An 18,480-nucleotide genomic window follows, 5' to 3' on the forward strand; every position below is an offset into this window, starting at 1 on the left:
GCAGATCACCCGAGGAGAGCTTTTTGCTCTAGAAGGGCTGAGAACCACAGACAGCGCGATAAGCGGGTGACTCTGGAAAGGAGGGTCTCTGAGCTAGAGGCCATTCATAAGAAGTCAGGTGCCCCCAGGGTGTGGAGAGAATTGAAGAGTGAGTGCTCACAGCTATGGTGACTAGGCCTAGACCAAGCCGAATATGCTATGTTGAGCCTTAAGCACAGAGTCTATCTGGGTAACAACCCTGGGGGACTTCACAGTAAACAATATGCATGCTTGGTGTGGGCAATCGATACAGACTTCTGGGAGTGAGATCAGAGACTCTGAGAGCATCGCTTCAGCTTTTCAGGCATTTTATGCCTCATTGTTCTCTTCAGCGGAAGGCTCGACTGATTGCCGGGATTATCTTAATAGTGTTGCTGTTACTCCACTTCCTCCTACCAAAGGGGAAGCTTTTGATAGGCCCCTCTGCTTGGAGGAGGTGATCGCAGCTATTGCCAGAATGAAACCCCTGAAATCCCCTTGGCCGGATGATTTTAGCACTGTGTTCTACAAAACTTTCTTCTTCGACCTGGCGCCCCTGCTTACGCAACTTTTCAATTGCTTCTCTGATTCGGGCACTCTGTCGGAGTCCAAGTTTGAGGCCTCCTATTCTGTGATCTCCAAACCAGGAAAGGATCCAACTCAATGCGGGTCCTGCAGACCCATCTCGCTGCTCAACATAGATGTGAAAGCTCATGCAAAGAGGCGTGTCTGCTTTCTACAGACGTGGAGAAGGTGTTTGATTGGGTTTATTGGCCTTATCTTTTTGAGACCTTGCTGCGATTCAGCATTGGTGAGAGGTCTGGAAGGTGGGTTCAATGTAGCTATAGCGCTCCACAATCAGTGGTCAGAGTTAACGGTATCCAGTCCTGATGATTTCCCGTCCACTCGGGCACATGTCAGGGTTGACCACTCTCCCTGCTGCTTTTTGCGCTCCTCATAGAACTGCTGGAGCAAAGGTTGAGAGACAACCTGATAGCCACTAGGATCCCATTCGGCCCTGGACACCATTTGGTTAGCCTATATGCAGATGACATTATCTTCTCGGTCACACAGTCTTTAATTTCTCTTTCGGCGGTCACACAGCCCTTAATTTCTCTTCCAGCCATTACCAGCATAACTCCAGACATTTGGCTCAATTTCGGGCTTTCGGGTCATTATGAAAAAAAAAAACAGATTCTGAATCTCACGGTTACCCAGGAGACCGGGCGGAATCTAAAGGCGCAGTTCGCTTTCCAAAGGGTGACTGAGGGCCTTCCTTAGCTTGGTCTCTCCCTGGCACGAATGCTACCTAGGACAGTGGCGGCAAACTACGTGTCGCTAACCACCCAGACTCGCCAGGACTTAGCGATATGGCACTGGTTGCCTTCCTCATGGTTGGGCCGGATTGCAGTGGTTTAGATGGCCACTCTCCCCCACATCCTCTATATTTTTAAAACTCTTACACTGGCTCCGCCTGCTGGCACAATTTCCTCCCTCCAATTCGACATTAACAACTTCATATGGGGAGCCAAGAAACAGACTCCAGAAACACTTATTGTACTGAGCAAAGCAGTAGGGGGCACTGGCGGAGCCCTTGTAGTCGCGTTACTACCAACTTGCACAGCTCCGCTACCTCACTGAGTGGACTAGGCCCCTCTCTGAGAAGCACTGGGTCTTCATTGACCGGGCAATGGCTGGCACCCACATTTGGAAAGAGATATGGCTGCCTCGCCGCCATAGGGCTTGGGGATGAGTGTAACCCTGAAAGTATGTGACAGAGTGGCAGTTAAAGCTGGCCTAACCACTTTCACTTCACCCATGACACCTCTTTGTGCTAACCCAGACTTTCCTCCGGGGATGGAGCAAGGTAGCTTTCAAAGACGGGTGGATGGGGGCGGTAAGCGCCTTGGCTGCCTATTTGACCTGGACGGTCTTATTTCGTTCAACCCACTTAAACTTGACTTCTCCTTATCAGAAGAAGACTGATTCTCATTTTTACAACTACGCCACTGGGTGTTGGGTCCCAACACGCTCCCAGGTGCAGGTGACCGATAACTCGGTTTGACAAGTGGTTGTTTCTTAAAGCTGACAATAAGTGGCTGGTTTTGGAGATCTACGCTTATCTGGGCAGGACAGAGGCCGTCTGCGGACTCTGGGTCAGCAGCGGTGGGAGGCCGAAATAGGTAGATCATTCTCAGACAAGGAGTGGGAGAACCTATTTTATAGAGTTCATCACACAGCACACATGATAATAAACACCAGATTGGTGGAGGGGCTGCAGGGGTGCCAGACCCCTACTTCATCTCCTATGGCACTGTCCAAAAATCACTAAATATTGGGAACGCCTCAGAGATGACATAGACATCGCTTTGAACACTACCATTCCACAATTGCCATCTTGCGCTATTCTCGGCCTCCAAAAATGCATTAACATTTCCCCTGCATTCCCTCCGGGGAGGCAGATGGCCCTAGCACTGAATGCAGCTCATAGGGTAATACTCTTATTCTGGGCCACTGACAAAACACTGGACCATAATGCGTGGTTTCACCGATGGTGGCTTTTCTTGGGGATAGGAAAGTTAACCTTGGCTGCCACTCCTGAAGGTTCCTCCTACTCAGAACTACTTCATTTCAATTCTTTCCAGCGAATTTAGGGAGTTGACCTGCCCATCCTCTCTGCATTCTACGCCTGATTCCAGAGATCTCCCCTACTGAGTGTTGAGGGGAGCTGTTTGAGGTGGCCTTGTTAGGGTCTTGAGTTGGGGGCCACTAGGCCTCTGTTTGTCTCCCCCTTTAATAGCAGTTTCGAGGGAAGGAGGGTGGGGTAGGGTAGTTTGAGTTTCTTTGTGTTTTGTTTAGTTACAGTATTCACATTTTTGTCCCACCTCGCGATACTTATTTATACTACTGACAGCGATCTAAAACAATGAATAGATGCGACAAGCCCTGTTGCGTTGTAGGCAACTTGTTGTATTGTACTTCTATCAATGATCCAAACCACTGAATGAGAGAGGTCTGCCATGTTGGGTTGTAGGCAGCATGCTGTGTTCTTTTCTTTTTATGTGGACTGTGTAACAGAATTGACCCTAAAAGCCAGTTGTCGAGATAGAGGAAAGACGGTCACCCAACCTCCATAGGTGTGCTGCCATCACTTTTGTGAACATCTAAGGGGGGGCTCGTGAGACCAAAGGAAAGCTCAATAAACTGAAAATGCTCCTGTCCCACCACAAACCACATTTAGTGACGACGGGCCGGCAGGGCAAGTATTTTAAAATAGGCTTCCTGAAGGTCCAATGCCACCATCCAGTCTCCAGGGACTAGTACATACAAGACCTGGGCCAGGGTGGGCATCTTGAATTTCTCCTTCCGGAGACAAGCATTGAGAAGGATTAGGTCTAGAATAGGCCAAAGACCTCAGTCTTTATTAGGCACCAGAACATAGCAGGAATAATGTTATACTTCTGGTGCTGGCACACTCTCTACAACCCCCATTTCCCAAAAAGGCTGGCACTTTCTTCCACAGAATGAAGTGATGGTCCTCCATCAATTGCTGGTGGGACGTTGGAAGGTGCGACAGGGACGAAAGAAATGGTACTGCGTATCCAATAATCTGAAGGACCCACTTGTCGGATGTGATTACTTGCGGGCTGATAAAAATCGCTGCCTTCGGCCTCTGGGAGGCTGTGTCCCTGCAAGTGCATGGTAAAGAGGTTTGGGGGGGTGTGGAGTGTGTGTGTGTGTGAGGGGGGGGGGTTGTTAGGTTGGGCAGCCCATAGACCTTAGCCTCCACCACAAAACTGTTGGGTTCCCTGTGGGGGCTGGACAGTATGGCGGTAAGGGGTGCTTTGGCCGAAGCTGCGAAAAGAGAGATGAAACTGTTGTAGTTAGTGCAGTCGGACACAAAGGCCAGAGACTGAGTAGTAGTGCCGCTCTACTGAAAATGCTCAAGGGCAGAATCAGATTAGTCCTCAAACTTTCAAGTCCCAACAAAGAACTTGACCATCAAAGAGATCTGGGTATCGCTGGGGAACCCAATCAATCGCACCTACACATGGTGGCGAATGGCAATGCTGGTGCTTATGGCCTGCCATCTGGAATCAGTGTTATCCAAGCCATAATAAATCGTGATCTTGGCTGCACCACAACCACCTTGAATCACCAGAGAGACAACGGAGCAAAGGTCTTCAGGCACACTTAGGAGGACTTGTGCCACTGAATCTCAAAGGGTGTGGAAGTAGCATCCAAACAAACAGCCCGCATTAACAGAGAAGAGGGCCAACAGGTAGAAGAAAAGACACATTTGTTGAATGTTTCCCTCTACTTTAATTCCTTATCAGGGGGAGTGGAGGGAAATATGTGGGGATTAGAGCGGCTGGTCAAAGTCTGCACCACTAGGCTCTCTAGTAAGAGGTGCTGAGAAAGAAAAGCTGGGTCGTCTGGAGCAGGGCGATGGCGTCTAGCAATTTGTCGATTGATGGGTGGCTAGCATGGTTTAGCCAAAGAGCCCAAAAAAGTATCTGTCAAGGCTTTGTCCAAATATGTTTGCCCTGGTTGAAGGGCCTCAGTCACAACATTTGTCCTAATCTACGAGGTGAAGAGCTGAAGGTCAAAAACTTCTATGCCCTAAGCATCACCATGGTGCAGGTAGCAGATACATCTGTGGCTGTACCAAAGGGAGAAAAAAGACCGGTTTTGAAGGAGGGATTGTGGCCACAAGCTTCCTGTATGTTCTCATACCCACTGTCAACCTGGTAAGGCTGAGCGAACTTACCACCCAGGTCAAAGTCACTATCCGAATCAGTCACAAGAAGTCAATGCAGACAGTCTTGTCGACTTTCTGGTAATTCAAGAAGGAGAAACCGGTGCCTCTGGTGGATTTCGGCGTAATCAGTCGAGGTCTGACAGGCATCATCTCGGCATCGGAGAGAACAATTGGGGCCAACTTGTCAGGCACTGAAGTAGGCATCAGCACAGGTCATGGTGCTGGAAGCACTGGACTTAACAGTTCTATTAATGTTTTGCATGTATTATTTGTCTTGAAATGTCACAGTACATTGCAATTGCATACTACTGAAAACTGTGTAGCCTTTAGTAAAAGCAAAAACAATTATCCATGCCCCATTACATGAGCACAAGCAAATGTTTTGAATCATGACAACCCAAGTCAGTTTGTAGAGTGTTAAATATTACTTGGATATTACAGCAAATAACATGTAAGCACATTGTTACTTTAAACAATTTACAATAAAAATGTCTAGCTTCTTATACAGAAGAGGTAAAAAGATGTTTTCCAAACATATTAGCATATGACGGTAGCAATAAAAATAAAATGATTTCAGTCTACTGTACAAATAGATTGAAAATGTCAATGTTGAGCCAATCTGTTTAGTGTTATTGCCGTTCAAACTAGATTGTACAGCTTCCATAATGTTTCTAATGCCTAGTGTTGGAAATATGGGCTTCAAGTACAATCTATCAGATGAGGGTATAAACCGATGATGTGCTCAATAGTTTTTTTCTGTTAAACCACATGAACAGCATAGTTTACTGTTGTTCTCTCGTCCACCCTATACACCTTCAGATTGTAAAAGTGGTATGTATAGTAATCTGAATCCAAGGAAAGAGATTTTCATTTGTGGTTCAAGAGTGGAGTTCGCGTAGGCCTGCTGTTTCATTGCATCTGTATCAATACGCTATTGAGAGTTTTTGTATAGTTTTAGCCAGGCAATATTCTCCTCAAAATTATATTGTCAAACTCTTTTTTTAATTAGCCCTTTCCTTTCCGGGTTGTTTTTGGTAGAGAATTCCAGCATTGAAGGTGGTTGATACTTGGTTTGCAGGGACGTTAGATCCAGGTTCATCGGATATAACTAAGTTCCTGAAGGTTGTATTACTTCCCATTCAATCTTTTAGTGTGTCTTCCTTCAAGTCCAAACAGTCACAAATCTAATTGATTTTGCTTGTATCATTCAAAGATACTAGTGAGGTTACTCCAAGGTCAGGTTTTACACGGAAGTGAGAAGCAGTAGTTCTACATTTGATCACTAACCGTACATTTTTCAGGGGTTGCTTCTCCAGTTTGTTTATTCCTTATTGATGAAAAGCCAAACCACTAAATAAAAGTGTTGGGATGGTTTTTGTTGATATGGCGGTGATGGTTGTACCTATTGCTTCACCTTCAAATTTGTTCGAAAATCATTTGAATGCATTGACAGCTTCTAAAGCTTTATTTATAGTGTGATTTATGTGCTGGATTCTTGTGAACTCAGTGAGACTCTTGTGTACAATATTTACAAAAATGTTCCCATTGGCAGGCGTATACCGACTGAGTGGGGGGGGGGACGCCTGACTGCCAGAATAACTTTGCATACTTCGGAAGGAAGCTCAAATGCTGTCAACTGTCACCGCTCAATCTCCATCTAAGGAGGCTGAGAGTTGATAGATTTGGGTGGAGAACCCTCTCTGCTGCAACAGAAGATCTTCCCGATGAGGCAGCCTGATCGGAGGGTCGATGCTCACTTGTAGAAGCTCGGGATACTAAACTCTCTGTGCACAGTCCGGAGCCACAAGAATGACTAGTGCCCGGTCACTACTGATCTTCTTGAGCACTCTGGACAGGAGTGGTATGGGGAAAGGCGTACAAGAGGCCTGAGCTTCACTCGAGAAGAAAAGTGTTGCAGAGCGAGAGCTGCCTTGGAAACTGCTGACATTACGTATTCTTGATGGAGGCGAAAAGATCTAATCAAGGGAGTCTCCACTGATAAAAGAGACCTTGGACCACCTCTGGATGGAGATACCGCTTGTGAACTACTAGGGACTGATGACTGAGTTTGTCCTGTGGTATTGGGTTCCCAATAGCCTGTTGCTGGGCAAACTCGAGTGGTCAGCGGCACGGACAAAGGACTAAAAGGCATGCTGACCACGAGGCCGCTCATTGTCAAATTACGACAGTCCGCCCTGGCGTTCAGTGAACTGGTCAGCTGTTGAACCACCAGGGATATGCTATGTTGTTCCAGCCAAATGCAGAGGCGCTAGGCCCCGTGACAGTGTGTCTACAACCACCCTCCGCCGTGTTTATTGCAGTTCAACACAGCGGTAGTGTTGTCTGTGAATACTTGAACCGGCCTTCCCTTGATGGTAAGAAGGTGATCAGTGCCAGTCAAATCATGCAAAGCTCTGACCGGGTGATGTGGCTTCTGCTGGAGACCAAAATCCTCTGATCTCCACCACTCCCATATGGCCACCCCATCCCGGGAGTGACGCATCTGTCACTACTCTGAGATCTGGTTGGGGAAGGGAGAGGGGTATGCCCCTAGCCCAATCGGAGTTTGTCAGCTACCACTGCAGATCTTGTGCAGTTCTCTCGAAAATCTGGACCAGGTGGGTAAGACTACCCCGATGCTGCTCTCACTGGAACTTTAGGTCCCACTCCAGAGCAAGTATGTGATATCTGGCATGAGTCACTATCAAGATGTAGGTGGCCATTAGGCCCAGCAGCTTCAGAGTCAGTCTCACTGAAAGCCAGGAGAGGCTGAAACATCCGTATGATAGCCTGAATGTCCTGGACATGCTGTTCGCGAGGATATGCCTGAAACTGCACTCCGTCCAGCAGCAGCGGCTCCTCCAATATGGCGGAGGAGCGTCTCCACCCTATAGCACCCTTAAAACATGAAAAATAAAACTATATTAAAAGGAGCTTTAAACCCATTTTATTTTTCTTGTGCAGAGTCTTGGGGGTGGAGCCTGGGTGATGACGTGTGTCCTGGAGCACAAATTATCAGCACTCATGCATGAGAGCAGCTTCAGGATTGGCCCCAGGGCAGTCTGGGAACCTGTGCGGGGAGGTAAGTATTACATTTTTTGTGTTTGTCTCCCTCACCCCCCATCTACCACCTCACCCCTCCAGCCTCTTTTCTCTGACATGAGACGCTCCTGGTGTCCAGAACAGCTCAGATGAAAGGGAGCATCTGGGAAGGGGATAGGCGTGTCTTCAGCACGTTTATAGTGAACCTCAGTGAATAAAGGAGGTTCGCTGTTGTCTGGAGGTGGGAGATGACCTTCTGGGGCAAGCCCGCCTTTAACAGCCAGTCGTAGAGATAGGGGAAGACTTGAACCCCTGACCTCCGCAGATGAGCTGCGACCACTGTTATCAACTTGTTGAACACCCGAGGTGCCCTGGTGAGGCCGAAGAGGTGAATGGCAAATTGAAAATGTTTGTAGTCCACCGTAAACCACAGGTAGTGACAATGGGACGGCAGGAAAGGGATATGGATGTAAGTGTCCTGCAAGTCTAGCTCTACCATCTGGTCACCTGGGTCTAGAGTAGACAGAACCTGAGCAAGAGTGAGCGTCTTGAACTTCTCTTTTTTGAGGCAGTAGTTGAGAGCTCTAGGATAGGACGAAGGCCTCAGTCCTTTTTGCTGACCAGAAAGTAACAGGAATAGCAACCACAGCCTACTTCTGGCACCGGAATCTTCTCTATGGCTCCCTTGGCCAAGAGAGTTGCGACTTCCTCCCAAAGTAAAGTAAGGTGATCCTCAGTTAGCCGACTGTATGTAAGAGGCTTGGAGGGAGGGGTAGTCTCTAAGGGGAGGGAGTAGTCCCTCGGGGCTATCTGGAGAACCCACCTGTCTAAGGTGATGCCCCGCTAGTGGTGGGGGTAATGCACGCTAGTGGTGGGGGTGATGACATATCCTGTCGCCAACTGAACGCCCATGATCCAGGAGAATTGGACTAAGAGGCTTTGGGGGTGGAGAAGTGAGGGGGGTTGTGGCCTGACCTGACTTCTTGCTGCCCAATCCACAGGGTTGGCTTGGTCATCCCCAGAGAAGCCAGACATGCTCAGCCAGGCATGGGGCCAAATGGCCACTATCGAGGAAATTACTCTGCCTAGGGAGTTTATTGTGTTGAGACCATAGAGAGTAGTAAACTTTGCTGTGTCTCTCCCGTCACTCTCATAGGGAATGGGAGTAACGGGCCAATAGGCATGCAGTGGTTAGTGACTGCAGTGGTAGGTTGATTGAAGAGCCATTTTTCTTTCTGAAACTATCCAGCCTCTTGGATTCCCTATCAGGGGGTGCAGAGAAGGGAATGCATCACAGACGTTGGATGTGATGAAAGGAAGGCTAAGCCACCCAGAGCAGGGCGGTGCCAGCAGGCGATCAGTCTATTCACAGAAGCCCCTGAGCTGTGTTTGGACAAGTCCCCAAAAGAACGTCTGTTAAGGCCTCATTGAAAGGCTGCAAGGGTTCTAATGTGGAGATGCCAGGCTGCAAGACCTCCGTCAGGATATTGGTCTTGATCTCCACCATGGGAAGCTGCAGGTTCAAGACCTCCGCAGCCCCACACATCACCATGGCAAAGTAAGCTCCCTCCTCCATAACCAGGTTAGAAGGGTAAAGCATGCATAGCTCTGGAGAGGTATCCAAGCCACTACCATCAGCTAGTTTCTGATACCAGTCCATTTCCTTATTATTAAGCGCAATTTCTAAGGGATCCAGCATCCCCCCAATCTTCCTCCAATCCTAGGCCTTCAGAAAAAGGCTGAGGAAACAGAGCCCAAAGACTCCATCAGCTTTGGTGTTGGTGGACACCCAACCAGCTCCATGTCATCGTGGATAAGAATGAGGCTTGCGCCACCAGGAGACCCAGCGTCTGACATGGCATCAGGGAAGGACCAGGAGGTATGGCTGGCACCAGTCCGGATCCATGAACAGATCCAAGAGGAGCCATGGGCGGCGGTGACCCCTGCATGCAACCCAATGGTTCTCCTTCTGCTGAGCCCTAAAAATTTAGCATATGGTGTAATAAAATTCCTTCATTTGGGTGGGGTCACTCCCGGCCCTGGAAAGGGAGGGAAATACGGAACCGACTGGCACCCATTCCGCGAATGAGGCCTTGCTCGCTGAGACTCTTCCGTCACATCGGGTGACAGACGGGGTGAAGTGGAAACACGCTTCTACCTCTTTTGCTTCTTATGGTGCTTATTACCTGACTTTTTGGAGTGGAAGAACGAAGACTTGGAGCCCCTGGAGTGGTGCTCGGACCTTCCTCTATACCAGGAGTAGGAGCAAGACCTTCGAGGCACCCAACGCACCTTTAGGGAGCACTCACTAAAACCTTTCAGCGCCAAGGCAGTCAGAGCGCGACTTTGGGTCATGGTCGCACTCCTGGCACCAAATACCTATGAGGTTGGGATCCGTGACCGACATGGCGATGACGCATGGTTTGAATCCAGAGGTCCCCTTAGACATAGGGAAACCCACACACCACCAAAAAAGTTTGACAAAAAGTTGGAAAAAGTCTGCCAAAAAATTACAGGGGTAGTTCTCTCTGACGGATCTATGCTGGCTGGTGTGCAAAGAAAAGAACAGATGCCAACATTCCCAGGCGGCACCTACATAGATGACACAGATATCATAAGGATGAACACAACGTCACACGGAATGGACCGATGCCGTCACGCAGAGGAGCAGCTCAAGAAAGATCTTATGGATCCAGTCTGACGACAGGGAAGTTGAAAGGTACAGACTCTGCGACTAGATGTCTCTATCAGATAGTGGACTTTTCCCTGCTCCTACAGCTCTGTGTGCCTTGCAGCCTGTCTCCAAAACACATCTGTGCTGTATGACAGCTGCACGTTGTACATTTCCTCTTCACAGCCACAACACAGGAGGGGCTGGGTGTGACAGGAGATTATTCTGCATACTGATAGCCTTCCTGTGCAGGAAGGGCGAGAGGTGGCTTGCATGTATATCTGAATAGGTTGTGTCCTGCCCTCAAACTAAGAACTGATTTACCCCTTACTGGCTCTCTGGAGACAGGGCTGGGCTGAAAGGGATCCTTGTCACTTCAGAGAGTTCCTCGGAAGTCACCCTCTTAAATCAAAGCCATTTTTGGGTATAAATACTAGGGCTCTGGTCCTTCAGTACACTGATGCATATTAATTTTGCTCAGTCTTTCTTGTGTGGCTAAGTTAAAATCTGGTCCAGATTGTTGAGATCCTGAGGCTTCATTAAGGTCATGCATGGTCAATAAAGTAGAAACATCTGAGGATAGTAGTTTATTCCTTCCTGTTTCATTTTTATTCATGACCATTTCGGATTCAATAGTATCTTTTGCAGTTTTCATTGCAAAATACTTCTTTAATTTTATTTTTCTGATGAAACAGAACAGATCTATGCGAGTCATAGCATAGTTAACACCTTGAATAGGACAGTAGTTTAATCCCAAAGATAACAATTGTTCCTCCACTTTAGTTAGGACAACTGTAGACAAATTAATAATAGTTCTATTTTCTACTGTCGTTTGTTCTGCCAAATGCTTTTTTTCTTCTTTTTTAGATTTTTGTTTGCAGTGGCGTCTTCTTTCCTGTGTCCGTTTGTTCCTTTTTTGTCTGTTTGTTGCTTTTGTTGTCTCGGTCTCAACATTTGGAGTCCCTCCTCCACTAAAAAAATCCATCTCTTGTTCCATATTTTATTTTGTTGGTGCTTGCTGCTTGGAAGAGTCTGAATCAAAGCTAGATTCGCTTGTGAGAGAAACCGATTCAACACTTACAAGTTCTTCATTCTCATTTGATCTGGCGCTTGTAGATATAGCTTGAAAAAGTGTGGAGCTTTTACCTTTTCTGCTGTATTCTTGTATTTTTGTTGCATTATATTTGCGAGCAAAGGTAAAGATTTGGCCATTGTTGTAATCTGCCTGGTCACATGCAAACTTGTGTGCCTTTCAAATTTTTATTTTTTCCTCATGTTTTTTCAGGCCTTCATTCATAGTGTCAGTCAATCTTTTGGTTTCATCACTTTCTCCTCTTTTCTAAATTTCATTATTCAATGTGTCAATCACTTCCAATATCATGTCAAGGTCAATGGACGCATATTTAATCAAGCTGTGGACTAAGTTCATAGAAGCTGCCAGGTTACTTTCCCCCCATTCCTTCAACATTGCAGGATTTGATTTGTTTTGTCAAAGCTGGGGGCCAAAAGAATACGAAGTCCACGAGGGACTCTGCTCACTTCTGCATATTTGCTTAAAGATCGGCGCTCCCACCAATTGGTTATTTCAATTGTTTTATTTTTTTATTAATCTTTGAATAGTGTCTCGATACTTGGTATCCCTCCATCGTTATCATTATCGTTTGATACTTTATTAGTATTTCTTGTCATCACTGGCGTATTGCCAAACAGCTCCTCTGCTGCCTCCTCTCGCATTAGTACAGTTTCTGCTGACATGCTGTATTATAGCGGGTTTTCGGTAGTCTCGAATGTGATTAGCTACCATCTTCTATTGCCTGCCTGTAAACCTTCCCACCTGAACGTATACCTATTCCACTCACCGCACATAGGAAAACATTTGTCCGCAGGTCCTCCGACCCAGTCGTCCTTCGTAATCCTTCTGTCAGCTTCTGTAGTCTTTCGGCAGTTCAGGGGCGACCGCGGAGATTCCACCACGGATTTGTAACGAAGAAAGGTTTGATGGCGGCCACCAGTTTGCAGAAAGGGGGTCTGTTACCGGAAGCAAACCAACTTCTGCATACATATATGTCTTCCCATGTATTTTCTCATTGCCACAATAAACTAAGTAATTAGAAAATGCCTTTTAACTCACCTTTTCTGTTTTTAAATTGACCACTCCCACGTGGGCATCTGCCATCTTGAAATAATAAATAAAAAAAATCCACAATGCCAATTGAATCATCATGACATATGCAGTTCCAAGCATGGCCCTGTATGCGTGCACCTACTTCATCACACTGTCACAAGCATTAAAGCTTTTTTACCTGCCTCTGAGAATATCTGCAATAAGTACTTCTTTGTCTCTTTTTGCAGATGCTCATCTATCAATGCTGTTTAGCTTTCGCAAAAAGCAGTGATAAGGCCATATGGTCATCTAACACCTACAAAAACCGAGACCTATTGGCTTTGTCAATGTTTTTACTTTATATGGCACTTTCAGAAGTCTAGAAATTAAAGTCACACCCAAACCAAACACACAAGCTCACCCACGTGTGTACCTTTCCATAAGAAATGCATTATTAATCACAAAACGTTCATAGCATGGAAGCCACCATCGTTGAAATAGTCTTAAAAAGTAATTAGAAGCAGTTCCAATTGATTAGCATCACTGATTTCCCTGCTATTCTAGCAAAACATCTCATTTTGTTCTTTCCATTTCTGCCACCTCTCGAGTATCACTTTTTGTCATCTTGATTACTACTAACCCATCATAAAGACTTAAAGCAATTGTCAAGTCATACACCACATTACTGTTCCAAACGTTATCAGTAAAAATAACCCCCCTTCAGCAGTGAAATTTCATGCTTGAATTCAGAGACGTTTTAAGGCAGGGGCAAAGTGGGCTCTGGCCCAGGGCCCATGCCTTTCAGGGGGTACCTTGACACAGCCAGCTCTGTTCTGCAGAGAGCTGTGTCCTGATAACTTTGAATAATTCTTAAACACATAGTTTTTTTTAATGTGGGTGCTGAGGGAGTGTCTATTGCAGACATTTTGCAGAGAAATGTTGTGTTTGTTTCATGCAACATCCATACAAATGTTTCTTTTAGATTAAAACAGGACCTGACATATGAGAAATGGGAGGGTGTCACAGAGATTACATGAAGTAATATTAGCTGCTGCTGTATTACAATATTGAAAACACACATCACTATTCCACATTTGGAATTTGAACGAGTGTGCCTGTGCACTCACCCGGCCAAAGAGGGCAAGAAAGAGCTGTAACTGGCTCATAAATTCAAATCTGTTCCAAACAAGGCCCCCCTAATACGTTTGGCCCAGGGTCCCCAACATCGTTAAGATGTCCCTGTGCTTGATACTTACATGAAACCATGAACCTGGCGGACATAAACATTAACCTGAAGTCGCTTGGCCATTCGTACAGGAAACCCGGTCAGCTATGAAGCAAAAGGAATATCATGAAACAAACTGTAATCCCAAAATGTTTGGCATTAACATTTTACACAAAATCTGAATGTATTAACTAAATAATTTTGTTTAAGGACAATGGTTCACTATTAAATTTTCTCTTTACCTTTTCCTTTGCATGCGCTACTGTTTCCACAAAATACACACAGATCACTTCTTTAATTAAAAAACAAATTGACACACTACAACCCATTCGCTGAACCAATTAAAAAAGTAACTTATTTTTCTTAACAATATTTCTGGTTGATAGTATACCTTCCAATAGATTCTTTTTTTAAATGTTCTTATTTGTATTTTGTCAAACAAAAGAAAACGAACCATAACAAAATCGGTTACAGTCATGCAGCAACATACATTTTTAGGCCATACATTACCGTGTTATAGCCACAACGGGCCTCCTGAGAAATCAAATTCAAAATGACCACATAGCCACATTGTAATGTCTCGGACTTCCTCTTTCTCTTGGATGCTAGGTAACCATTACCTGTCTTTAGGTTTAAAGGAAGCACCCCTCTGGGGATATCTAGACATTTCCCGCCTCAACATCCAGGCTATTATAGGTCCTCCATTTACTCCATACAATGCAAAATTTCTACGGACCCTTCCATGAGATTCTTAATCTTATGAATGAGTTCCAAAGCAATACTCTACGAGAGCTCGGCTTGAGTGTTGCCAATTAACCAAGAAAGCTATGGAAATATTAATTTACACATGCTTGTGCTGAGAAGCAGTAGTGTTTAGAATAGTATGTAAAGATCCCCATGTGACAACCAAGTAGATATCAACCATGGCGATGCTGCTGATGAGAACCACAGGAGCAGCTATGGAACTAATGGAGAGACCCCAAATTCTGGCTGGAGGATCTTTAATTGCAGAGGAATAGCAGATCTTAATACAAAAAGTTAACCTAATGTGAAATGGTGTGTTTAGTTAGCACTTTGCACTAGTAAAATCTGGGAAGAGCTCTTCATCAACTCTGTCTTGTCCAGTGAGGTCAATATAGGAAATGGCACCGGGTCTGGACAAGTGCCTGTAGTTGCTCCTCCTCCTTGGGTTAATAAGAAGAAAAAGGGAAGAGAGAGAAGGGTGATGGACTGTTTCATATACAAATAACAGCTACTGCTTTTGGTAAAAAAAAAAAGAAGAAAGGCAGACGCAAACAACAAAGCTGAGTGGGCTGAAGTTTGTTAAACCTATGAGCTGAAGTCTTTGCCCCCAAAAAGGCAGCTTCAGACATATAAGTCAAACTGGAACACGTTCCATTAGTATAAGAAAGTACCCTCTTTTTGCATGGTCACCCCCATTTTTTGCCTAACTGTTGCTGTACTTTGACTGAGTATGCCCTCGGTTCCTGCCAACTAGGTACCCAGGGCCTATGTTCTTTCCCTAAACTGCATTAAAACAAAACCCAAATGACACTCTTTTACCACGTCAGTCCCTTGTAAATAGTGCCACAGGTACCAAGGGCACTGTGGCCAGGGAAGGCAATTAAGGGCTGCAGCACTTATTGTCCCACCCTTAGAAGCCCTTTACCTTTACACACACACACACACACACTGCCCTTGCAGGCCTACATGTTTTGGTGCAGAACAAAGTGAAGAGTCGAAATGGCACTCATTCCTATGTGGCATGCCCCTACAACCCACTGCCTTGGCATAGGTCAGCCACCCCTCTAACTGGGTGCACTATACCAGTGGTGCGGGCACCAGCGCATGAGCCCTGTACCCCTACAGCGTCTAAGCCACTTATTAGACATTGTAAGTGCAGTAATGCCATTAAGACTATATGGTGCTGGAAGTTTGTCATTACGAACTCCACAGCACCATATAGCTTTACTGAAAACTGGGAATTTTTGGTATCAAACTTCTCAGCACATTAAACCCAAACTGAAGCCAGTTTGGGATTTTTTACGAAAAATGCACTCAGAGGGCATCTTAGAGATGCCCCCTGAAAACCGACCTAATTCTAGACTCCTGGCTGAGTGGCTGCTCACCAGTTGCCACCACCAGACAAGTTTATGGACCCCTGGGTCGAGGGCCGGCTGCTTTGGGGGGTCTGGAACAATGAACATCCTGGGATGAGGTGCCAGACCTCCTCCCCCAGGATGGACAGGGTCCACGAAGGGGAAGCGTCAAAGGCTTGCCACCTTTGTGAGCTTTCCCAGCCATTTGCTGTTTCCAGCAACTGGTCCTGACTCAGACTTTGGGCTGGAGAATCGGCTGGAAAACCAAGTGAGGAAGGGAGGTGTGCCCACCTTTGCCAACCCCTCCCCTCAGGTGGGGGAGGTGAGGAGAAGCACAGTTCTCAGTCCCCGCCACCTTGCAGAGGAGGGGGGACCCAGCCAACCAGAGAGAGGCATATTCCCCCCACTGGAGTGTGGCATAATAGGGGGTGTACCCACCCCAAGGAAGGAACTGATTGGTCCCGACCTTTACCTCCCTTTAAAGCCTTTAAATCTAGTAGTTAGGGGCAACCCCGAACCTTGCCTCCTCAGACAAGAACCAACCAAGAAGAAAAGAAGAAGGACCAAAGAAGAAGTGCTGAACTAACAAGAAGAGGACGCCCACTGACTTGGCCCCAGCCCTACCGGCCAGTCCACAACTCAAACCTGCTCCAGCAAAATCCTGGTGTGTCCTGCAGCCAGCAGCCCTCAAGCTCCCAAAGGACCTACCCTGCCTTCCAAAACCAAGTCTTTGCCTCCTGTGAGCACTGGGTTTGCTCAACAACAGACTCTGGTTCTGGCTAAATCAGCAAATCTCCACCACTCTGCATCGAACGCCCACGGCCGAGTGGCCCAACGCCATGAAGAGGTCTCCCCAGTGGTCCTGACCCGAGATTTGGTGATCTCTGACCTGCCTAGAATCTCCAATCGAGGCCTGCAGCCCCTTTCTGGAGAATCCCCTGACCACAACCAGAGCTGGTTAGAAAACCCAACGTCTAAAGACACCCCTGCACCCGATGTCCCAAGGCCTTGGTTGGCCCAACCGACGGTGTCCCAGCATCCCCAGGCATCCCAACTTACCTCTCCAACCTGTGGTCACCTCCAGAAGATCTTTGTACCGAGCCTGCAGTCTTTGATGCAACCGGAGAATACCCATTTAAAACAACAGGGCACCCGAGGCCAAAACAGCACTCTGCACCCAGAAGCCCCAGCGCCGCTGTGGGTGTACTTTGGGTGAAAAACTTGGATCCCCTTTACCCTGAGCCTAATATGAGGAGCTTTGCTCCCACAACCTTGTGGCCTGCTCGTGAGCCGCCACCAACGGGAAGCCCCCTATCGCCCATTGGAGAACTATGGGTATCAGCACCCTGCACCCGGCCGCCCTAATGCCACTGAGGGTGCATTGAGAGGGCACCCTTGACTCTGTGGGAACCTTGGGTGTAACCCCAGAATACCAACTCCCACCAACAAGTACTTACCTATAAACCAAGAACTCCTTTTCCTCCCGTAGGATTGAATTGACCGCTTTCTTGTGAGAATTGTTTTAAGTGTGGAGTTTGTTTTGTATGAGAACCTGAAAAACTGTAAATATCTAAAAACTGATTTACTTACCTTTTCTCTAGGAAATGTCCCAGTTTCAGTGTGATATCTAGGCATATCACACAGAGTAGAAAAAGTAATCCATAAAGTAATCAAAAGTAATCTCACAGTAATTTCCACTGTATTGATAGCATTTACAAACCTGTAACGACTAAATTTTCATTTAGCATGTTTGTATTGTTCAACTTGCCTTGAAAAGTACCATTTACACTTACCTGTACAAGGCTTGCTTGGTTCTAGAACATAAATATAACTAAATATGTTTACAGAAATCAAATTGGTCTGAGTTCAGTCTTTGAGTGTGTGAGATCATTTGCTGCCTGAATGTGTACAACAAAGGTTTAACACTACCCTCTGATAAAGCCTTACTGCTCGTTACACTACCACAAATAGAGAGTAAGATGCTATCTACTTTTCCCTCTGCCTACCTTTAGGGTTCCACTGGACTCTGTGCACCCTATACCTCATTTTGGTATAGTATATAGAGAGCCAGCTTCCCACAATTAGCTTCAACGGGGTGTCAGAAGGTCAGTAGAAAAGTATAAATTTGTGGATTTTAATGCAGGTTTCCTGGAAGGCAAGATGCTGTCTGTGATTTCAGATGGTAACTAAAGGGCTATGGTTGGCACCACTCAATCACCACACGTGCAGCCAGTGTTTGGGAAATGGTGTTGAAGATCTGACCAGCCTGTTTCAAAAGTAGGTCCCCCCTCGTGGGGAAGAGAAAGAGGGGGTATAGTGCTGAGTGCTAAGACATCTGCATATTAAAACCAGCTTTTGCATTGTACAAAACCGAGGAGACACTACCCATTCTGGGTCGTGATGAAGAATTCCGCGGAAGGACATCTGGATTTCATTCTCCACACTTTGGGTTGAAGTTCACACTCTTGGTCCTCTAAGGAAAGTCACCTGAAGGGGTTTCATCCATTGAAATTGCCTACGACGTGTGTGCTGCTGGGAAAGTGCCTTGTTGCTGATGGT

General features: G+C 46.3%; 1 protein-coding gene across 1 annotated transcript in view; it reads right to left on the reverse strand.

Moving 5' to 3' along the window:
• The window catches only part of SCARB2 (scavenger receptor class B member 2), a 567,669-nt gene that overhangs the window by 84,771 nt on the left and 464,418 nt on the right, over positions 1–18,480 (reverse strand). The window contains exon 9 of the mRNA XM_086961781.1: positions 13,854–13,927. Coding sequence (XP_086817907.1) covers positions 13,854–13,927 — 74 coding nt within the window. The remainder of the gene's footprint in view (positions 1–13,853; positions 13,928–18,480) is intronic.

Source organism: Lissotriton vulgaris, chromosome 3_1, assembly GCF_964263255.1.
Source record: "Lissotriton vulgaris chromosome 3_1, aLisVul1.2, whole genome shotgun sequence".
NCBI lineage: Eukaryota > Metazoa > Chordata > Amphibia > Caudata > Salamandridae > Lissotriton > Lissotriton vulgaris.